Source organism: Triturus cristatus, chromosome 3_2 (genome assembly GCF_964204655.1).
Source record: "Triturus cristatus chromosome 3_2, aTriCri1.1, whole genome shotgun sequence".
In the NCBI taxonomy this organism is placed as follows: Eukaryota; Metazoa; Chordata; class Amphibia; order Caudata; family Salamandridae; genus Triturus; species Triturus cristatus.
Window position 1 is genome coordinate 512411441 of NC_140584.1, and position 24498 is coordinate 512435938.

The 24498-nt window shown below is 44.7% G+C and overlaps 1 protein-coding gene across 4 annotated transcripts in view; it reads left to right on the plus strand.

Moving 5' to 3' along the window:
- Positions 1-24498, plus strand: part of MICAL2 (microtubule associated monooxygenase, calponin and LIM domain containing 2) — an 812711-nt gene that overhangs the window by 739835 nt on the left and 48378 nt on the right. For all 4 annotated transcript variants that reach the window (XM_085648193.1, XM_085648195.1, XM_085648194.1 and 1 more), the window contains 2 exons: positions 3728-3820; positions 9298-9391. In XM_085648193.1, the coding sequence (XP_085504319.1) occupies positions 3728-3820; positions 9298-9391 (187 nt within the window). The remainder of the gene's footprint in view (positions 1-3727; positions 3821-9297; positions 9392-24498) is intronic.

A 24498-nucleotide genomic window follows, 5' to 3' on the forward strand; every position in this document is an offset into this window, starting at 1 on the left:
AGGCAAGAATTAAGTGGCAAATTACTTAACTGAGGTCAACTAAGGTGCATAAATAAAAACAAAATAGGCCTACGGTTTAGCTGAAGGCATTTGGAGCTCCAAAAAATGTTCATTGATTAAAGTGTTTCATTATGTGTGGACGTATTACTGTAAATGGAACACTGAAAAACCAACAATAAACAAGTGACTATAGAGTTGGGATGCTGTTGCCCATAATGCATCCCACACCCTCCCTTGGTGATAGTCATTAGAAGGTCTGAAGTGCACCCCACAGCATGAATTGTAGATGCATTTTCTAGTTATTACTTAATGTGTCTTACATTTACATGCTCATAGAAACCAATTTTGGTAATTTGCCTTTTTCAGTAATTTCATTTGTCAGCTGTTTTTGACATTTCAAATCACTACATACTGCTCTGTAGATGTGAACCACTACAAGGGGGTAAAAGGACAAATCCAGAGTGATCCCAAAAAATGTTGGTACTAGGAGCAAAGAGAAGGACCTGTAGAAATTAAGGCAATTTATTTCAATGTTGATTAGCATAATACCTGTGAGGAGACACATAGGGCCTCATTTCAATGTCGGGCGGAAAGCCTCTGACCGACATGGAAAGTTTTCACACCAACCGTCGAATAACATTGTCGGCGGTCAAAGTGTAAACCAGCCGGGGAAACCGACTCGGTTCTGACTGGCTCAAGGAAAATTTCGGCCAGTCGGAAACCGCTCATAATCCCTTAAGGACAGCATTTCCGTCGTCACGATTATGATGTTGGTTTCTGACAGCCTTTCCATGTTGGCCTTTCCAACATGGAAAGGTTATCGGAAAGAGACTTTTGGGGGCCCCTAGCAGGGCCCCCTTCTCCCCTGACCCTCCAGTTGTGGCCCTGGGGGGCACCGATGGTGCCCCTCTTCACATCCCTGTACTGTGTGGCTGCCACACGGTGCAGGAATGTGCAAAACATTCCATTGTACAATGGGAGCTTGTGCTGCTGGCAGTTTCGGGCCGTCGCACAAGCTCCCATTCTAAAATGAAAGTTTGCAACCCCACCATGTGGAGTCGCATCCTAATTGCGGTGTCAGAACCACCGACGGGAGGTCGGTCGGTTACGCATCCGAGGCGATGTCGGTCAGAGGCAACTCTGACCGACAACGTAATAAGGCCCATAGTGTTCTTTGAACCTCATGAATAAATAAGTAATTAAATAAATACATAAATTCACTGTAGTTTGCATTAGTTACAAACATTGAAATTAAAGTTGTTGTTTCACAGTAAAGAGTGAGCAGTAGCACATTACCATTATAAGTTGATTTTTCCAAGGAGCGCATGTTCTTTTTTCTCACAACGTGCATCATGGGCGTCCCAAAGTCCCTTAATACAGTGACCTAGAACACAAGTGATATAAAACATATGGGCTTGTCACTGTAAGCAAACTTAATCCGTGGGAAGTATTCATGGGATGATATTCTAAATAGAATGCATATGTGCATCCCATCATAAATGTAATTCATTAAATGTGAAAAATAATAAAACCAATAACAATAATTAGACAGTGGTGGATAAAAAGGTAACTGTTTAGCAAAAGTGTAATGCTAGTTGAAGTGTAACAAGCATTGGCAGCACCAATAGCTCTGACTTTTATTAACTGTGCAATGCATTTGTGAGGATTTATTCTACTTCTCACCTGTACATATCTTGGGTGAAGGTCAGTCAATGTAGGGAGGGCCTTTTGGTTGAACTTAGAGGACTGAGGGGCATAGAATGTTTCCATTTTTATTAATGATGACAGTGGTGATGTCACCAGTGTTGTCTAAGAGGTCAGTTGTGATATCCTAAGAGACAGAGCTAAGGATACTTACTGCACAAACTGGTAATAAAATAAGTCCCTTCAGCAAGTTAAGGCCTCTCTTGACGAAAGCCAAGGTCAATTATCCTCTCCTCGGCGATAATGCCATATACATCTCCTACTTACCATGTAGCACTCTGTGAAAGCGGATAGAATAGAGCAACCACATAGGTAGCCCTAAACAGGTTATCTATTAGCTCGGTTTTAAATAAAAGAGCATGCAACCCTAAAAGGCACAGTTTTCGCAGTATATCACAAGAAAGGTTCACTTAAACTTCTTTTAGTTAATTAGAAGACGTACCCATTCTCTTGTGCAACATGACGTTTATAATTTCAATTTGGCAACTCTAACATAATCTATGCAGAGGGAACCAAAGCAAAATATGAGAAACGTCACGAATACAACCATACATGGCTAAACTTTGATGGAACCTAAAGTGCAGCACACCATGTCCGACTATCTGCTCCTAGTGCAGCAAATAATTAAATGCAATATTAAATATTGTGCAGTATCCGCACTGCTGAAAGCATAAAGGGCGCATATCTGTGGAATAAAGCACCTTATTAATCCTTCAGCCATCATGTAAAATAAGGAAAACACCAAGATAGTTACCTTGGCCGGTGGCTCAGACTCACTGAATCCCCATGTGTCTGATTCTTCATTGAGACCTCTCCCTCCCTATATGTCCTGGGCCCAGTCTCACAGACCACCACAGTGTGATCAGAGCTGAAAAACCTCTCACGTGGTGGCCCTCAACACATTCACTACACTCAAAGATCGGCCATTGAATCTGACTTTCTGTGTTACTTTGTCCTTTCTTTTTCACGATGTTTGAATTATATTATTTTACTGCCTGACACACCTGCAACTCTGTGTGGATCGCTTTTTGCCCTTGTCTCATTCTCACAACTCCAACTCCACGTTTTGCCTGTGGCTGCCTAGACTTTGGTGACCTCTTCACTGCTCACCAGGACCCCCTTCTCCTCACCTGTGATCAGCGCTGCCCGCTATACCTTATTACTTTTTGTCGTTTGTTTTGGTCCATGAGAAACATACGAATACAATCTTTTGAAAACAATCCACCAGTTACGTGCTGCACGCGCTGAGAGCAAATATAAGGATTTTAGGACAGAGTTGATGTGGTCAAACCGCGAGGAGCCAGAACAGAAATGATGCACTGCATTAACGATTGTTTTTAGTGGTCATGTCTGATTTTAGAGATGCTGTTTGGCTCATTAATAGCCAAGTTCTTCAGAGCGCACTCTAAGTCACATACTGTGGTGCCTTCTTTCCTAGTAGCAGACAGTACAGCCAACAACCTGGTCCATCCAATATTTCACTAGCCATCCGGCTACCTCCGCAAATTCGACTTACAAATATTTCCAGAAATATTGGTGACTTCTTTCAGTCCAAGTTGACTTCTTTCTTGCACCATTCCCTCCCCCTTTATGTTTCTCCTCGCCCTCCTCCAAAGCCCCCTAATTTGAAACCCCTTTCAGCCAAAGAGTAAGTCTCTGCATCCAATTATAACTCTGTTCATATAAAGCACACTGATAACCCCTCCAGGAGGTGCAGCGCTACATACAGTAAGTGAATACATAATTAATGTGGAAACCAGCGGAGAGGAGGGCCTGGGAGACTGGACGCCTGCCAGGGGAGCAGGCAGGGCGTCTGCGCGGCAGAGGGGCTCTTTACCCGTACATTGATGTCTGTTCTGTGGATGGATATGGTGATAGTCAGCCCTGGGCCTTGTTCCTATTCCAGCCGGTGTCTGCTTCACCACACGTCACATGTAACTATGCGATAATAATGCCAGACATTGAATGAAAGCCTCCTCTCCTGGGAGTTCTAATTGCGGAACTGTGTTTCCTTCCGGTGCAGATGAAAAGGCTTTCCAAACGAAGAAGAAGACTGGAGCGAGAAGCAAAGCAGAAGATTAAACAGGAGGAGTTAAAACGACTCCACAAAGCCCAGGTAAAACGAACTCCACTTATGAGAGCAGTAAAGAACTCCTGTGCTGAAGACTCGTGTGTGGAGGTTTAATAGAAACAACCTGCGCTATTGAAATGCTAATTAAAGATGAAATAACCGAAGGCCACCGAATTTATATTCATTTAGTAGAACTGGTAATAATAGAAAGCTATGTGCCCTGAGCAGCCTGGCTTGGCTATAAAAATAATAAGGGGGACACTACATAGATCACAACTCTAGAGATGCAGCTTATTTCGAACACTTTGGAGAACATGTATGTCTCAGGTGCAGTTTTGCACCAATATTTGAACAAATCAGTGGATACAAAATTACGTGTTGAGCAGATAAATCACTGCAAGTATTGTTTTTGAATTTCTCAGGGGGTGTAATTGAACATCAGTAGAAATGGAATTGCAAAACTAGAGAAGCTTATATAGTGCAGGGTCTCGTTTGGGAAATATACCTCTAATTTATGTTCGCCACCTAAAGTGCAAATATTTTTAGGTAGAATCTCCTTGTCTAAATGACAACCAGGTTCCTGTGCCCCCAAACTAAGCAATTTTATTTTCACAATACATTGGCCTTTAGTCACTATACAAAAAGTAAAATGTACGATTTATTTAGAATATAGATATTTTGGTATTTCCAGTAAAAAAAAACGCAAAACACAATTTTGCAGAAACCTGAATTTGATCAAATGTAAAATTCTTGAAGTTTTCCTCAGAAAATCTGCATGTTTTGATTGAACCTGATCTGCGGAATGTTCTGTAACTGGCTGTAGAATTCATCAAAATAAGTGTGCATTCCAATCTTTCAAAATGTGCATATTTCTAGCAGGTGTGAATCCCGCATAAGGTGTTGCACATGTCAGAAACTCGCAGGCACATTCCTGGTGATGTGTCTAGCACCTACGATGCCTATAGCAGATACATGCTGAATGGTTCAGAGCATATAACTGTATCTGAACCCAGGAATGGAATTCTTTTTCTGAACTTTTCTGGCATTTTCAAAACTCCTATAATGACACGTAGGATACAGTAGGAATGTCAGAAAGTAATAATATCCTCCAACCCCGGTGCCTCTAAATCCGTCAATCATCATGATACGTAGAGCACGGCTAATCACCCCTGAGGGTACCAATGCGCTAAAGATCTTGCAGTGGAGGCTCAGTAGAACAGCTAGGTCTTGAGTCCTTTCCTGATTTCTGTAGCAAGGGTGAGGTCCGGAGCTGAAGAGGGAGGTTGTTCCAGGACTTGGTCACTAGGCATGAGAAGGAATGACCTCTGCGGTGGCTTTGACATATACGAGGGGTGTGGGCGAGGTGAAGGGAGGCGGAGCGAAGTTGTATGTAAAATGTGGAAATCCAAGCGGTGGTTGATGTATGCTGGTCCTTTCTTGTGTGTGGATCAGTATCTTGAAGTGGTATCTCTTCTGAATGGGGAGCCAGTAGAGCACCCTGAGATGGGGGTGATGTGGGTCTGCTTGGGGAGGGTCGTGGATGAGTCTGGCCATGGAGTTCTATATGATCTGTGGTCTCTAAAGAAGGTGCGAGTTGATTCCTGCATAGCCGTAGTGTGGCTGGCTGGTGATGAGGGACTGGGTGGCAGTTAGTCTATTGTTGACTGGGAGCCATTTGAAGAATTTTCAGATCATGCGGAGAAGTCAGATAGGGAACAGTTAATACATTGGATTGGACTTAAGTCACATCGGTTTATCCTTCCGGGCGGAGTACCTCAGGGCTCTGCTCTATCTCCCACCTTGTTTAACATTTATGTGACTCCTTTAGCCAGTTTAGTAAAGAATCACGGTTTCTCGCTTGTGTCCTACGCCGACGACACACAGTTAGTGGTGTCTGTAACACACAGCGTAGACGCTACGGCGCAACGTTTTCAAAACTGCATCACAGACCTGATGATCGCGATGAACCACATCTTTTTAAAGCGAAATGCGGGTAAAACCGAAGTTGTGGAATTTGGCATAAAAGCATCTGTGTGGAGTCAACCATGGTGGCCCCCTGAAGCTGGAACGTGTCCGGTGCCGGCAGCCAAAGTACGAAATTTGGGTGTCCTGATAGACAAAGACCTCACTCTTGCCCCACAGATTAACCAGGTGTCCTCAGCTTGTTTTTACACCTTGAAGGTCTTATGGAAGATCTTACCCTAAATCACTTTCTCATTGAGGAAAATGGTGGTGGGAGCTTTGGTGTTGTCAAGGCTGGATTATTCTAATGCTGTATATCTGGGAGTAGTTGTAGCTCAGCTTTCCAAACTCCAATCGTTACAAAACGCAGCGGTAAGAGTACTACTTAATCTTCCAAAACATCACCCCACATCTGCTGGGGTAAAGCAACTACATTGGCTTCCAGTCAAACGACGGGTGGATTTTAAGGCTCTGTGCATAGTCCACAAAGCCTTTTACGGTGGAGGGGCATCTGATCTACAAGCTCTGTTCCTGCACTGTAACCCATCGCACCATCTTAGATCTTCCAATGCGGGACTGGAATTATGTCCTAAGATAAATAGTGTGAGGTGGGGAGGAAAGCGATTTTCATATTTATTTGCAAAACTGTGGAACTCACTTCCGACACCTCTCTGACTTCAACCTAGTAGAACACTTTTTAGGAAGCAAATTAAAACCTGGCTTTACTCTCAATGCTAATCGATCTAGTCACACTCGCAGGTACTTCATCTTAGCGCCAAGAAGCCTCGGCATTAGCTGCGCTTTATAAATGTCTCAGTCAGTCAGAGTGATGAAGCAGGTGGAGGAGACTGTGGTGATCTTGTTTCTCGTGGTAAGTTTACTGTCCAAGATGATGCCGAGATTTCGGGCATGGTCCGTTGGCATGGGTGAGGGTCCTAGTTCGGAAGGCCACCAGGAGTCATTCCATGGGGAGCTATTGTTCACAAAGATGAGTACTTCAGTTTTTTCTGTGTAGAGTTTCAGGCAGTTGTCTTTCATTCACTCTGCAATGCTCGTCATACACCTGTAGAAGTCGGTCCTCGGGGTGGAGGGGTCTTCTGATAGCGAGAAGATGAGCTGGGTGTCGTCAACATAGTCTATGATGTGTAGTCCGGGGCTTCTGATGATGTCGGCCGGGGTGGTCACATAGGTGTTGAACAGGGTTGGCCTGAGGGAATAGCCTTGAGGGAGGGAGCAGATGATGCTTTTGTGTTCGGAGGTGTAGGGAGGCAGGCGGACTCTCTGGATTCTCCCGGTGAGGAAAGAGGTGATCGGTCTGAAAGCCTCTTCTTGAATTCCACTGTGGAGTCTCTTGATAAGGGTGTGGTGGGATACAATGTCTAATGCAGCTGAAAGGGCTGCTGTTTCTTCTCGGTCAAGGTGGGCTCTGATGTCGTCGGTGGCAGCGATGAGGGCAGTTTTGGTGCTGTGGTTGGTGCAGAATTCAGACTGTCCAATCTTCTCTGTTCCTTAATTATTTTTTAGCAAAGTCCCCTTAGCCCAAAAATTCCTCTGGCAAACTTTAGTCCTCAACAAGCCCTAGGACTGCAATCTTCAGGATGAGCTCAAGTCACCACTCGGGCATCTCCTACAAGAAAATGGCCACCTCTGCCTTGAGAGCCTACTTCACAAAGCATACAAAACCACTGAAAATGTTTCTCCTTGCACAAGAGGCAACTGTAGTGATCTGTCTGGGGCGTTGTTAACAATTTTTTTATAAAGGAAGGAAATGGCCTTTTCATGTTAACGCTCGGTCAGTACTCTGTCCCCTAAAGGTGAGGCCTCTTCTAGCGTCTGACCCTCACAGATATAATTTCGTAGGGCATGTCCTAGTTGCAAGTACCTCTACTATTCCCCTTTCCCCATCTCAAATTCGATTCACAGAGTTGTAAACGTGATGTAAGCTAACCTCTCCATATGTCTCCTAATGTCTCAAGGCCCAACAGCTTCCATTTAGCATACCCCCGAAGTACGCTTACCCTTTTCAGCTAATTGCTGTCCCAGAGTGGGGTCATCACTGTGAGCTTTCCTTCCCAACCCAGGTATTTAGTTGCGGCATACCTGGCCAATGCCACTGTCCGAGTGTGCTGTGGTAGATTTCTCACCCATTGCTTGGTATATAGTGTTGCGGGGGGATGCTGGTTCCGCTTGCTCCCAGAACATCCACCCATTTACTGTTACTAATTGAGCCGCCCAGTAGTAGCCTCGGATATCAGGTACCACTGGTCCTCCATCATAGACCCCTTTCTGCAGTTTGCATAGCGCTATCCATGGTGTGCCCCCTCTCCACAGCAAAGATCGCAACTCTGCATCTACTTTTTGAAAGAATAGGGGGCATACTTCATACGGAGTGTTTTGCATTGCATATAGTAAACGGGGAGGGCTATCATCTTAAACTATGCCGCCCGCCCATAAATATGTGTATAGTTTTTCACCTTCTTCATACGAGTGCCCGAGAGAACAAGAAGTATCAGCTCATTGTGGGTCTGGCTACTCTGTATGTATTACTTTCCAACCAGGGAAAGCACTTACGGCTTAGAACATATCTCTTTCTCACTCACTCTCTGTATATGTGTGTGTGTATATATATATATATATATATATGAGTGTGTGTGTGTGTCTTTCTCTCTAGATATATGTGTGTATCTATATATTTATATATGTACAGTTTAGTCCATCGATATCGAAATATTTATCCTACCATATTCTCACATTCTCAAGCAGTAAACAGTAAAGGAAGAATGACAAGGATCAAGGTGGAGTCTCAGAGAGAACAAGGGATAATTGGTTGTTGGGGGTGTGAAGAGTGGGTGTATTCAAACTACGAGGGCGTTGCGATTTTTCAGCAGTTTGTATCCTAGCCCTCTTGGCACGAGGAGTTCTTCTTCAGGCTGATAGATCATGAGGTTGCGAAAATGTGAAGGTTCCCAAACAGGGAAAATTTTGCCTTACAACACTAGTCATGTGATGGCCCAGCAGATATGTTCTCTTGCATTTTTTTCACATCCATGCCTCACTTAAGAATTGGGTTTGGCTATGGTGGCACAGGAAGACAACCTCAATGTTAATGCTTTAATTATATTCCATCACTCTTTGACACCTGTCCTCTTAGGTATGTGTGCAAGCTTTTAGCATTCAGTTGGTGGGCAATGTTTTCTTCACTGCTGGGGTGGTATTGGCATGTAGTACCTTTCTGACTGTTTTTCTAAGCATAACTATTACATTTAACAGGCATGGCTGGCCTGGTTAACATGTGCATCCTTATTTCTTGCACAATGCTTCCTGGTCTCTTTCCTGGGTGGTATAGGCTTTTCTTGACAGGTTTAAGCTCATAATCTCCACATTGCCAAAAATCAAAAGTCCTGCTCCCTGCGCCCCATTTCAGCTAGTTGTTTTTTTCACAAACAAAGAAACTATTAATCAATGACTGCAGGATACATCAATATACGTCTAATTGTTTGACTGTATTTTAATACATGTATGTATTGGGCCATACAATCAAACGTTTCCCTATTTTACAGTCTATCCAGCGTCAATTGCAAGAGATTGAGGCGCAACAACATGCATTAGAAATACAAGGAGTTGAGCTGGAGAAAGCACTACGTGGAGAATCAGGTACACATGATTCTAATGCATATTCATGAAAATGATTTTTTTTTAAACATGTCTGCTGGTGTCCTACTTATTGAGAGAAAGCTAATTCTGTTGAAGATCTTTTCTGTCTGAGTATTCCCTCTTCTATTATCAAACATTTAATTTAGCTCTATATGTGGGTAGTTGTCGTTCATGGCTCCCTCCAGTAATATACACTCTAATGTTCAGTGAGGGAATAGTAAACACACAGGGGCCCATTATGAATGGTGGTCGGTGGAGCATCCAACCCTCATCGCTGCAGGCAGGTGACCTCCCGACAAGACATAGGCGGTCCCAGCCACCCAATTACAATGTGCTCGCCAGGCTGACGGGCACAGAAGTGCTCAAAACTGTGACTTGTTCTTCGGCCCTGGAAAAGAGCAGCAGCACAAGCTGCAGTGTTATTGAGCACTTTGTGCACATTCATGCACTGTGTGTCGGCCCACATTACACTGACCCATGGGGGACAGGGGCCCTATGTGGGGCCCCAAAAGTCTGCCTGTTCATAGCAGTGGGACTGCCATGAACAGGCAGTCAGAAAGGGATATCCTAAACCCTACGGTAGTCTGCGCAGGTGCCACCTTATTTTAGGGATTAGGAGTCCAACCACCGTCCCGACGGGATCTTTGATCCTGTCGGAGGCGGCAGTCATACCCCCGACCTCTACTTCCGGAACTGCTGCATTGTAATGCAGAGGTCGGACTGATGCCCTAGATGGTGGGCGGACCTCCACTGACGACTAATGAGGCCCACAATTGCTAAAATGTGCTGTTAGCTACAGAAGTACTTGGCAATGTTGCCATTATATACATCTTCTATTGTATTGCAGTAGTCTTGCACCTCTCTGTGGAGGGGAGGACAACAGAATAATAAGCATGTTTCCCCTGTTCAGAGGTACAAACCGCGGAAGATGCTTCATTTTCCCAGCAGACATTCCACCAGGTTCTAAATAGCAACTTGTGTGCAGGGATAAACAAAGGTGTTACCACACAAATTATAATTGTGAATGAGAAGAAGGCTTAAGTAGGCCACTTGATTTTGATATGTAGGATCTTGGAGCACATTGGATTGACTGGACTAATACTTCCAGTGGCTGTGCCCTTTCAATAAGTCTGGTGCCCTGGAGGCTCTTAGAAATGTCTGTGTCCCTTCACAAAATGTGCACCAGGTAGGCACGCAGCATGTGCTCCATCTTCCTGCTAGTGCACCTTCACAGTGCATCTCACTGGGCCTCTTTGCATGTGTGCATCCTTCGGTAGTATGGGGCATGCACATATGCAAAGGCATTTTCTCTCTTGGATGTTGTATACCCTAAGCAAATGAGGAAACAAGCACTGGATATTACAGAAGGGATCTTGTGGCATTTTTGTAATAACATTCTGCAGTCCCCATTTGACATACGGTCTGCAGGGCCATTTGTTCAGGAGGTGAACATTCGATAATCTGATTCATGGTTTGTTTCAATTTGGAATAAGGTAACATAGCATTAGTAAATTCTGTCAATTACGTTATTGTGTCGCGGTGTCACTGATGTGCCTGCTAGAAATGGCAAATTAACCCATTTACATTGAGTGAATGTTATTGGGAGGGGGTTTCATGTGGTGCAGCAGTACCTGGTAACTGGCCCAGTACAGAAAACTATGTGATGTGCTACTTTGAGCCTCTTCACATTAGAGGTGCTTGAGGAGTTGGGAGTGCATTTACGGTCTGTACCAGGATATGCTCCTTTGGAGATCATTGTGCAGCCAACCAGTTGATGGGGCTTAATAACCCCCTCAGTGTGAACCAGTGAGTAGTCAAGTGGTCATGTTTTCCAAACTGCAAAATGAATTACAGAACAGGCCAGACTACCACTGCCTATACAATCCATACACGCTGGAGGGCACAGTTGGCAATGGAAGGGAGTTGATACCTCTAGCCAGTATGACACTGTGCACCCCTACACAAACTCAACAAGACCAAACTGACAAAAATCCAACATACATATCATAAGAATATGACTTTTCAAAAGCTTCAAGCAACTTGGTCCATAGGAAACTATGGATGTGTGATTTCACGTAAAGTACCTGTAGATGTGACAAAATTCCCAAGCCCAAACAGACCCAGAGAAAGGAAGCAACGAGAAACAAAGGGCTGCGTCAGTTCCTGAGTCCTTGGGTAGGCGATGCAACAGTTCTGCTGCCCGCAGGAGAAAGTAATGCTTCGAATTTGGACTGCAGGGCAAAGTGATGCGTCGACTCTAAGACTGTTCTGGTCTGGGAGTGATGCATTGGGAAAACTTGCCGCACAGGTGTGATGCGTGGAAAACTGAGATGCATGGCGATCGATGCAGCAAGTGGCGCTGAGTTGGTTTCTTCAGCCACGATCCCACCATGCATTGGACCTTGCAGCCACGACCAGCGCTGCGTAGTCTCAGGAGTTGAGCAGAGATGTGTGGAGATTCTTCTTGCACGGCGGTGCCCCGTCGGAAAAACAGTCGCAGAGGACAATGTGTTGATTTTCTCAGTTCTTCGGGTTTCTTCCAGCTCCCAACAGCAGGAAAACCTCCAAAGGGCCCAAAACTAGAATAGGCACCTCCTGGCAGGTCAGAACTCTCAACAGCAGAGTATCTGGGGGTGAAGTCTTTGTGTTCCTGAGACTTCAGAACAGGAGGCCAGCACACACAGGCCCTTGGAGACTCTTCTCCAAGCAGGTTCACAGCAAAGTTCTAGTCTTTGTCCTTTCCTTGGCAGAAACAGCAACTGCATGCCAACCCCACACAGCACACAGCAAAGCTCTTTAGCTGTTCCCTTTGGCAAAGGTTCCTCTTGAGTCCAGAAGTGATCTAAAGTTCTGGGGTTTAAGGTCTACTACTTATACCCATTTTCTCTTTGTTTTCTTTGTGCAAGGGTCTCTGAGCCCAGTCCAAACCAGTTATGTCTTCACTGGTGCAGTATGACCACACGGGGTGGAGACAGCATTGTGCAAGGGAGACATGCCCTATTCAGTGCAAGGAAAACTCCACCCACTACTCTAAATGCAGCCAAAGTCTATTCAGCTCAGCTCTGAGTCTGCCAGGAAGGGCCAGGCACACCTCAACCCCCCCAGTGGCTGTCTACAGTGAATGCACATCCCCAGCCTCCGTCACTCCAAAACCAGACAGTCAATCCACAAACAGACAGAGGCACACAGAATGGTTAAACAAGAAAATGCCCACTTTCCAAAAGTGGCATTTTCCAACACACAATTTAAAAACCATCTTTACTAAAATGTGTGTTATTAAATTCTGAGTTTAGAGAGCCTAAACGTTAATCTTCTATCTTGTCCCAATGGGAAGTTATTCTTGCAAGATGTTACAAAGTACCTACCATTCTATCCTATGGGACAGATAGCCTTTCAATAGTGAAAAACAAAACTGACAGCATTTCTGTATCAGGACTGGTCACACACACTAATACATGTCCTACCTTTCACATACACTGCACCCTGTCCATGGGGGTACCCTGGGCCTAAAATAGGGCCTTACATGCAGTGGCGGCTGGTGACATTTGAAAGTGGTGAGCCGTAAAACAATTGTCGTACTTCACTGTGGCGAGCGAGCCGAGCGTGCGAGCCTGAACCACCTATGGGGGTTTCGGGGGGGGGGGGGTTTTCCCCTGAGAAAATTTTGAAAATAAAGTGGGCAAATGGTGCATTTTCAAGCAAACCAGAAGGTCAGTCAATACTACTGTTTAGAGTTGTGGGAGCTAAGAGACCTTATAGAAGTTTGACACATAGTGAGAATGCTCTGGGAATATGGAACTAAAATGAACAACAATTTACTGGTACCGCAGTAGCAAAACTATTCTTAATCATACTGGATAGAACCACGGTACATCCAACATGTAATAAATTCCAGTTAGGAGTCTCATATAGCTGTGAATAGTATGCTTTTCCTGCTTCCTGGTCCAAGCCTCTATTGATAACATGAATAAGGAACCCTCAGGTAGGCATGTGTTGTTTTGTGTATCTTTGCATATGTATACTATAAATGGAACATTTTTATTTAAAAGTTTTGAACCAACTGGGTCTGCAAAACAGCTTCCTCCCAAACGTGACACATTTTTCTTGATCTTATTTTTACCCATGTTATGTTGGTTTATTGCACCTTTCCCGAAAGCTGTCCTAAGTCATCTCTTAAGAAAGCTCTTCTTCCCGATTCCAATTACATCATGACCCTCTAAAAAGAACCTATAGTTTAACCATACCCATATACTTATTCTGCTTCCAGATTTTGTCAGATATGTACTAATGTTTTCATGTTCGGTTTGCTATTGGATTGGATTTCATCATCATGACAGCCCCCAAATAAGAAAGTCAGGTTCTAACTGCTTAAGAATTCTATGTATCATTTATTCTGTATTTGCTGGGGTCGAATTTTTTAAGCGCTATATGTGGTTTCAATCTTGCATTACTGCGGTTGTAATTTCTAACATCTTCAATCCTCCAGGTGTATATTTGGAAGAGTGTTGTTTGTGGTACAGCCAATATGGGCTATGCTGGACAAAATGTGTGAGGCCTGAACAACTTATTGGATGAATGGTATAGTGGAAAGCATTTTGGTGTTGGTCGTAAGTGTCCAGTATGCTTCTCTTATACTGCCTTGGTTCGCAATGTTTAACCGTGTGAAGAGAAAATTGAAATAAAGAGCGTTGCACTTTGGTTTAATTCATTTTCTTTAGTTAAACAAGTGAATTAACAGATGCCTCTTTGCCACTCATTTCACAAGCCTGTGTTTTCTTTTTAATAGCCCTCGCGTGTATAAGTCAAATTGAGCTTGAACAAGACTACAATTCCCAAAATCCTCTTGACTCCCACAGGGATGAGGCACAAACAGCCACCATGCCATGACACATGCATTTCCAGCGCACAACACTGCGATATGAGGCTTCGTAGCGCATGGCCGAATGGGGCACATGGTCGTGTCTGGAGTAAAACTCATAAAGCGCCTGGAACCTTCAAGGAGTATTGTGAGATACATGTATATAATTACTGCTAGAATGCACTATGTAGTCTAGCGCCTCAAAGTACTCAAAAGGCACAGCCAAGCACCCCTAAGCAGTTATAATGACAAAGGTAAGCTCCTTTGGCACTCAGACACAAGCGCCTCAAAACACTAATAATGGCAGTGAAGGGTACATGTGTTCGGTACAGTGAAGGAAGTTTTCAACACTTTGGAAGACAGACACAAGTACAAGTGCACTCAGGAGAGTAAGGTTAAGCACCACTAGGCACTCTGAAGGTCGGTAAGGCGGCTCAATGTAAAATAATAAGCAGGTAGACAACGATGCAAAAGCCAACTAGTGGCAAAAAACAAGCACCCTTTAATGCACAAAACTACTAACCGAAGAACCTCCAGGCACTCTGATAATCCGAGTCAAGTGCCTTGAGATAGAGCAAGGCTGAAAGCTGTAACTGTATGTAAGGCACTTAGAATAGCAAAGCCAAATCTCTAAAAAAACAATCAGAGGCCGGGCACTGCCATTGACGGCAGTGTTAGGCACTTATAGGTATTCTAAAGGCAAGCAACAGTCCCAAGCACATGAAGATGAAACTGAACTACACTGCAGCTCCTAAAAAAATGCATGAATGACTTCGACAGGAACCTAAATTTGCCGGTATCTTGCAGCCCTGTACAGCTACGGGTACAATTACAGCGCAGTATGTGCACAGAATATTGCACTCCTTGCTTTACAAAGTTTGAAACAGTTGTATGCAGCGCCTTATGTCGACCGTGTGAGATTAAGTGATTTGCCCAGAATCACAGGGTGCTGTTGAGCCGACGCTGAGACTTGAACATGATTCCCCCGTTCCAAGCGCTGTACATGACAGGTTTCCCATTTACATCGAATCCTGACATGGCCGACCGAGCTTTACATCCTTCCAAGGCCGGTAATTTAAGTAGGATTCGATTGTACAATAGTAACTGTGGACCCAATAACAGCATGTGGTCCAGATTTCAGACTGTCAAAGAAAAGCAGAACGAGAAGTGCGAGAGAGACCTGTCCCTGCCGTCCCCCCTCTTCCCCTTGCTTGGCATACACCCCCTGAGTCCCGCGAACCCTTCCCCACGTTCACAGCTCTAAAAATGTCTACTAGAAGAGAAACAACACCACAGAGCAAGACCCCATCCTTCTTAAATGAATGCTTATAAATGCAGGTCACTGTGATAGCTTTGACCTTTTCCCCTCACCACTAATCTGCCACCCCTCCCCCCTACCACCCCAGATGGCTGAGATGCTGACCCCAGCTACCAGCTCCTGTGGTGTGTGTTGTGCGCCGAGAACCGTCCATCACGCTCTACAAGCGAGACCGCAGAGCAGCGTGAAAGATGCATGCCACCGGCATGATAGTCCAGGAAATAAATGCACCTGCTTCAGACATCTATAGTTCGAATCATGGTCATGCCTTTAGGCTTTCAACCGGAAGTACCACGGAAGCTGTGCATGATGCAAGTGAGTCAAAATGAAAAGGCCTGCACTGTAGAAGCCTGCAGGGAGATCAAGAGAATCTGCAACAGGTCGGTGCCTCTGCGTGTGACTGACTCTGTCCTCGCGCAGGTGGACACTCTCGATACATAGCCCGGTCCCGTAATCCATAATTACCCACTAGCCATGCATTACTACAAATACGAGAGGGACGGTATAAATCTATATATACATTTTAAAAAACGTACCATCCTCCAGTCCAGTTCGGCACAACCGCCGCCTCAGCTCCTGCTACTCCTGGTGCACAGGCAGCCTCCCTCCTCCTGCTCCCAGTGTTGTGATTGAAGGCGCAGTGGAGAGCGCCCCAGCCGTGCCATTTTCTCCTACAAAGAGAAAAAGGGAGAGTGGGCGGTCGGGCTCGAGGGCAGGGGGGAGTGGCTTACCCACTGTTGTGGGTACTGACTGTTTGGTCGGTTCCAGGAGCCGACCAAACAGTCAGTACCCACAACAGTGGGTAAGCCACTCCCCCCTGCCCTCGAGCAGGACCGCCCACACTTCCGCCCCCAACCAGGCACTTGTGCTTTCTCGCAGTGCGAGAAGCAGAAACATAAAATGGTAGTTTTTACCATTTTATGTTTCAGCCTTATCGCACTGTGAGAAAGCAGTGGGGCGATGCCCACACGCCCTAATGAAGGAGCCGCCACTGCTTACATGTAAGAAAAGGGGTTAGGGCAGTTTAAAACTGCACGCAAACACTGCAGAGGCAGGTCTTACATACCTCTTCAGGGCTACTCTTGTGAGTGACGCAACCTTTGCTTTTGATTTACAGGCCTGGGAACACTCGGTACACTATACTAGGACCTTATCAGTAAATCCAATATGCCAATCAGGGAGAACCTATAGTAATAACAATTTACACAAGGTAACACTTGTTCAGCAGTGGCAAAGTGCCAAAAGCATTTAAGCCAGCAAAACTGATATCCCGCACAGCATCAAAAATGCAAACGGTAGAGGAAAAACGTTCGGGGAAACCACACCAAAGATGCTAGGTCTAACACCGACCAATGTATGCATCCCCTCCACTCCCCACCAATGAATGCTGTAATCACATGACTGGGGCAGGGAGTTGTTTAAGAAGCACTACAAAGAAATGGAATGTCCATTGTTGTTGCTACAAAGATACTGGCACAAACAGTGTCATTTGTGCTTGGTATCACATTTTAACTAACTTCTGACATGCAGCCGATTATTTTTGCAAGATAAATTAATACCTTTCAGGGAAGCGTAGCGTAGATATGCTGCTTTTCATATTAGCTTTAAGAGCATGTGGGCCTAGCGGCCAGTATGCCAAAAAGCGATCAGAAATATTTATAGTTGGAAAATTATGTTGGTTTATTGCAGATTTTATTCCGCACACTAGGAGCAGAATCGCCTTTAGACTCCTCTACATGTTGAAGATAAACATACTATGGTACAGTGTAGTAAATCGGTTTGCGTAGGATCATGCAGTTTGTCGAAGTGAGGAAAGCAGAGTTGAGATCCAAGACTCCGGGTTGTGCAGCATCCGGGTCACCACTGGGCCTCACCCTCTCCCATATCCGTGGTTTATTCTTCTATGGTAAATGTAGGTAACACAATTTAATTTTAACAAGTCTTTTTTTATGAAAAAGAATGGTGGGACAATTACGATAAATCGAAAGTAGAGTGCAAAGGTAGTTAACGGGGCTGAGCCATTGTTTCGATTTTTTTGACAGACGTTTTACGCGGAAGCTTAACAGCCTCAAAGATTGATTTTAGTAATTTATTTTTCATTATTACTAATTAAATTTCCCTTGTTAAGCGTGTTGCTTTATGCTGGCGTTGATTGCTCCACCTCCTGTGGAGATAATCAGGCACAGGCCACGTACAGCGGTGCGGGAGGTCGCGCGTGCCGGACACTGCTCGCAAATGGACAGTGCCAAGAATGACAGAAGGTAGCGCTAGCAACCCCTCCACCCGACCAATGCGTCAAAAACACACGAATGTCAATTTTCGCACAACAGTCTCTAAAACCTGCTTCCATCTTCCTACCTCTTAGATAGTTCATTCGTCCCTTGAAAGCCGTGCACGCGCGGCCGTCTAATGAATTTCCAGTCCTTATGAGGTTAGATTTCTCACGTCCGCGCTCATAAAACTAAATCTACTTTGTAAGCCTCATTCAGATAATTAGAAAATTATCACATTTAAGCAAGAATATTGAGCCACAATGCCCGTGAATAGCCGGATTTAGAGGCAGGCCTGCAAACACTGGTCCGCGGTGACATGTACGCAATTCCAATCTAATAATTACGGGAACACGGCGTGAAAGGGCCCTTTGTTACCGGGAGTTATTCATTTACCAAAGTGCGGAATTAAGACAGAACATACGTGGGCACAAAACAAAACGCGACGAGGAGAGATGAACGGAATGAGGTTTTGATGAGCCCTGTAACTAGGTGACACCAATTCAGCCTTTCGTCTCAATTATCATATCACAGGCCCAGTCACGTGGCTCCATTTTACTTCAGTGTTCTTTTTAAATCTGTAATATGAGGTTATTGGGGAAATAATTAGGCTGCCTTTGGAATGACAAATGACTTTAATCAACGGCGACAGTGGTATGACCTGAGCCTTCTGCGTACTTCGACACGGACGGCGTGAATTGTTTATAACTACCGACCAGAGGTTAGGAGCGGAGAGAGCCCGCGAGGAGAATTTACTCGACTTTAGCTGTATGGAGAGAAAATAAAATGTGCTTTTCACTAAGCAGGCATTCTCCTCGGAGCTCTGTTTTGCAGGTCTTTGTGTCCTTTTTGTGGAGTGTCCAACGTTGCTATTGCTTCATTAGCGATTGCCTGCTACAAAATGGTTTATGACATGGTAAATATTCCAACGGTTAGATTATTCACTTTGTGTGTGGAAAAAGGGAACATAGCTAATAGTTCGATGAAAGATGCTTTACGTTTCTGCCCCCCCCCACACACACATACACAAACTATTACCTTTTTAAAATGCATACTTTATTAGCACTTTGTGTGGACTAGGGATTTGATATCTTTAAAAAAAACGCCACTGTCTATTTTTGTTATGAACCTGGTGCAGCAGTGGGATGAATAAATATATGCAAATGTAAGGTTTGTTTAGAAGGATGTTTACTATTATGCAATGGGTTTTTGCGTTTACCACAAAGAGGCCTTAGGAAGCAATGCAGTGATAAGTACTTCTGTATCTGCCAAGCTTATCTAGACCAAAGACGCAGTTTAACCACTCCGAGGAAACGCTTATTTGGATGGCAAAAATAACCCTACAAGTATATTCAGATATCGCTTGACTATACATTTTCAGATTCTCAAGCACAAAGTCCAAGAGCGACTCACCAACAAGGCCCTCCTTGTCGACTAGCAAACCCTTTTGGTTATGTAATGCAAGGCTTGACTTTTTGTATTTTACCCCGCAAAAAAATAATATTTCTTGGAGGAAGGTGGAATCGGAAGTGTATTCGTTTGTGTCCACACATTTAATGCCACAGATCATAAACCCCTCGAATCTTCTAATTTATATAAAAGGTTATTTATTTCAAATGTTTTTAAATGACAATTCGACCAGAAGGGTGTCAGAGGGCTGTGCATCAAAAGAACATGGCGGCACAAGGCAAGCCCTACAGGGAACTAGCGTGAACAGATGATAGGCAAGTTGTCACATAACAAAAGACAAAGAATCCACAGCAAAAAGTATAGGGAGAAAACCATCAGAGGTGAATATATTGAGATGACTCTATGCCAATAACTGGTATCTGAAGATTGAAACCAAGGAGGGAGATGTCCTGGGTCGCCGAATGAGGCTCCACGATGAACCACAGTTTTCAGGATATTGACAAGAGATGGAAGAAATTAAAATGGGGACTAGGAAGAAAGCTATGGGGATGGAGAAAAGGGAGAAAGATCACTAACTCATGATCATATTGCTACAATGCATAAGAAAATCACTTGATGGGTTAGTCGTGCAGCAAGGTTTTTGGTGGGGCAAGGAGTGATACAAAGGAAAGATGAAATTAAAATATATTTATTTTTTATATTTGACAATCAGTACAAAAACCCATGTCTGGGTTCTTGTAGGAAGAAAAATAAAAGGATGAGATAGCAAAGTCTTTGCTATCGGCTCTCGGGAGTACCAGGCGAGGGACAGAGGAGTCCTTATATAGGATCCTCCCGCTGTGGGGAGAACCCACTAACATGTTCAATAAAAGACTGCAGTAATATGGTTTTGATCATCTTTTGTCTAGCTACCACACTGGATGCATTTTTCATATTTGGGACTGGAAGTAAACCATCCATGTTTAATTGATACTATCATGTTTGATTATCCTCAACATGGTAACAAGTGAAATAGCTGAGAATCACATTTTTGTTGGAGAAATCTGATTATGCCATATTTGATTGTCACTGTTATTATTGGTATTCGTCGCATAGATCATTTGTTTGACCTGAAGAAGTCCTAGCAGAGTAGGACGAAACGCATTGGCTGAAGGATTGTTTGGAAAATAAAAAGAAATTATAACTCACCGATTGGATCAATTGGAACATTTGTTTGATTTGATGAGAATACTATGGACATTTGAGAATTTTGTACGAAAGGGTGGTGCGGTTCTGATGTAGTAGAAAGTTGTTCATTTCCTCTTGAAGGTAGCACCTCTGGACAGAGGGTGTTTTCAGAATCCGCACACATTTTAGATATCTGTGTTATAATACTGTTGGTATTACCTTTCACATTGGTGCTGCATTTGTGCTTCAAACCCAAGTGTCCTTTGTTTTTTGTGTAAACAAATCAATGAATACATTGTTATATAAATATATTGTGGCTTGTTTGGCATTTCAGTTAAATGTCATAACTGTTTTCAGCATTTTCTCAATTTTTCAGGATTTATACTACATCGAAACTTTGTTTCAAAGCTTGTTATGTATGACTTGCATAGAAAGCAATTCGTATAGGCCCAGCTCTTCACGGCTCTCTCGGAGCACTGAAGTACCGGGCTAGAAGCGCATGTTCTATCTGGCCGTGATCCACCACCTCCCTTAGGTCAGTAGCGATGGAGAGATGCTGACGTCTCCCCTGCACCATGAGGATATCTCTGCAGGATTGTACTACTAAGGAGATGAAGGTAATGCGAATGGTGGTTTTCACAGGGCAGATATAGTGGCAGTGCCTCTCCACTCTCAAAGTGAAAGTGGAGTTTTTGGTTTTGAGAGGAGAAGGGAGTGTGCAGAGGTTGCTGTGGACCAGTGGCATGATGCTAGTACTTCATTTCTTTCCGGGGAAGTGTTAGGTCAGGCATTACCAAGGGTGAAGTGGGAGGAAGGTAGGATTCAAGGTACGCTTTTTATTTTTGATTAGGGAGGGGTGGGTACTTTCAAGGGAAATGGGGAGTTGGTGACATGACACAAGACTATTTTTATAGTATTTGCTCAGGGCAGGAGAATAATGCAGAGGGTGGTGGAGGGACATGATGTAATGCTTCTGCAGAGGGTATTGGGAGTAGGTGGAAGGAGAACCCCATAATCTTTTAACGCTGGGTTAGGGTAGGGTAATGCAGAAGTGGGTTGCAGGACACTATGGCTGTATTATGGGATGGGCTCACTGCCCCTGTTTGCGCCACCGCACACCTTTAAACAGGTGAGCCTGGTGCAAATAGGGACAGTATGCCCTATTACAATGAATGTGCTTCTTTGTGGACATCACATTTAGGGTAATGTGAAGCAGCTGCTTCAAGGCCGATTCGTGCTTCACAGTTAAGGTGGCATTCTGCGTTCACTTTAAAGAAGGGAGAGAGATCTCCCTGCAGGCTGGTGCCGTGAGTGACTGCACCCGTCTGCAGGGGGATGTCCGGGGCCAGTTCCTGGGATTCTCTTCCCCTCTCCAGAGGGCTGCCTCCATGGGGCACATTGACAATGGACCACCTTTTTGGGGCGCACTGTGAGTGTGCTTCCTAAGGGTCTGTTTGTGGCTGCGCTTGTGACTATAATAAGGTATAGATGCAGAGGCAAAAAGATTCCCTCATTTGCCTTGGGCCACGCCCCCATGCAAATGAGGAAACCCTCTCATGAGAGCACTGGCACTGCATGTGAACCAGCGCTATCAGTATCACAAACTGGGATGCACAATTATCTGCAGCCCCTTCTGTAAAACCACTGTGACCCAGGGAATCACAAAGTGGACACACACACCTTTTGCGCCCCCAGAGCCCAATGTATATTATAGCCCCTGGTTGTACATTGCTCCTCCATAACTCCCCTACCCCAGCTGATGTTTTTCACCTCAGGATTCTTAGTGACATCAGAGGAAACTCAAGTTTGCTCTGGGCTATTAATGTCACTCAGAGTCCCTCAGTGAGAAACATCCCTGTTATTCACAGTTATCTATGATTCTTTTAACATTTTCATATCACTAAAAACTTCCAGTTTCTTACACTATCTTTCACTTATTGTGCTAATAATTAAGTACCAAACATATTTTATAACATAAATATACATAAAACAATATACAACATTTGAAATCTCTTCTATATTTATTGTCTTATTCTTAGCCATGAACTGTCAGTTTATTGGGGTAGTTGTCTGACAAAAATAAGCACTCACAGTTAGCACTCTAATGTATCTCCAGTCGGTGCGAGGCAGACTTATTATGAATTAAAAACATTTCATTTATAAAATGGCTTAGCTTACCAAAAGGTTTTCCTTTACGCTGCATTAAATATTTTATTAAGCTATTTTGACAGGATTTAGAAAAACTATTTACGGTATATGTCAATATGTAAAGGAGGGAAATGGCGCATGCCCTAAAGTTTCTTAAGGCAAGATGAATATAAATGAGTGTTGGACTTGGCCCTTTTTGGAGGGTCATCCCTAAACTTTTTGCCTTTCTCCTAGCCTTTTTTCTGACATGGTGTTGGGGGTTTTAGGACTCTGGGCACTATAGCACTGCTGTCCAGTATAAAGTGCGTGTGCTCTCTGTGTTACAAATGGTAAGATTGGTCTACACCTGTTTGGCCTATTTAATTTACCTGTCAGTCCCTTGTAAAGTAGTATCTCATATTCCCAGGGCTGGTAGGTTAAATGCTACTGGTGGGCTTGCATCGCTGATTGCGCCACCCACCAAAGTAGCCTTGCAAACCTATCTCAGGCCTCCGCCATTGCAGGGCCTGTGCGCGCAATGTTAGTGCCGCTGTGACTTTACACCTAAAATGTGTGCCATGTCTGTGACCCCCCCTTTTACTGCATGTCAGTCACCCCTAACGTAGGCCCTAGCTAGCCCTATGGGCAGGGTGCATTGTAGGTAAAAGAAAGGGCATGTTCCTTAAGTGTGTGACATGTCCTGGTAGTGACAAACAGCCATTTTGGTTTCTCACTACTGTGGAGCTGCCCTCCCATAGGAATGCATTGGGGATTCCCTGATAAGAGTTTCAGTGGTAATTCCTGTTATGAGAGGAGCAGCATGGTCAAGTTTAGTATATTTGGAATGGTAATAATAAATGCTGCGCAATGGTGTGCGCACATTTATTATAACTATTTTAGAAATGCCACTTTTAGAAGTTGGCATTTCTGTGTGCTATGTGTCTGCCTGCCTGATGTGAATTGCATGTCTGGCTTTTGAGTGACAGGGGCTGGTGAGGTGTGTGTGGCTCCAGGAGGGGCAGGGTGAGTCAGCACTAGGCTGAATGGGACATCTACATTTGGAGTAGTGGGAGGAGTAGTCCCCTGACCCTGAATAGGATTGTGCCTACCCTGTACAATGCTGGCTCCGTCCCCTGTGGTGTCTGATCACCGAGCCCCCACCTGACAAAGGGGAAGAGAAGCCTGGTAAACAGAGTGCTTCAATTCCTCCCTGAACCAGTTTTTGCTGGTTTCCCCAAGCCCTGTGCCAGGGAAGACAAAGCAAATGTGTAATATAAATATAGGGGCTATGAAACCATGAAGTGTTGTGCTGTTCCTGTACTTGCTGGGGCTTGCCTTCCTGCTGAAGGGGCCTGAGCTGAAGGGCCTCTGTGCTGGCCTCCCTGGGCCCAGCTGTGCCCCTTAGATCTTTGGACATCCAGCGTCTTGTGAGCGCTCTAAACTTTACTTGCCAGCAGAGGAAAGGAACTGGCTTCTGAAGTGTTGTGATGCATGATGATCTAGAGGGAACCCCGGCGTAGGGATTCCCCTGAGCTGCTGGGAGACAGCGGGAGCCCACCCTGCATTTTGTGCTTACTGGTGGGTGCCCACCCCGCTTTTGCGCTCATTTTGAGCAGAGGGTGCCCACCCCGCTTTGTGAATATTTGGGAATGAGCAGGTGCCCACCCCGCAATTGCATTATCTGAAGCGGTGCCCACCCCGCAATTATCTTTAATTGAGGCAGGAGCTCACCCCGCACTGAGTCGCGGCGAAGAGGAGAAGCTGCTGCCGCGATCGTGCGGAGACCAGGAAGCCTTGCCTGACTCTGGGCGGGGCCCAATACAGGAAGATGCTTCCGAGGCCGGCAATAGCTGCGTGGCCGGCCAGAAGAATGGCCAAGTGGGAGCCTGTGGTCGGGCGGGGCTCCCGTGAGCTGAGGGAAGCCCGCGTAGGCTGTCAGAAGAAGAGAGTCCCGAGG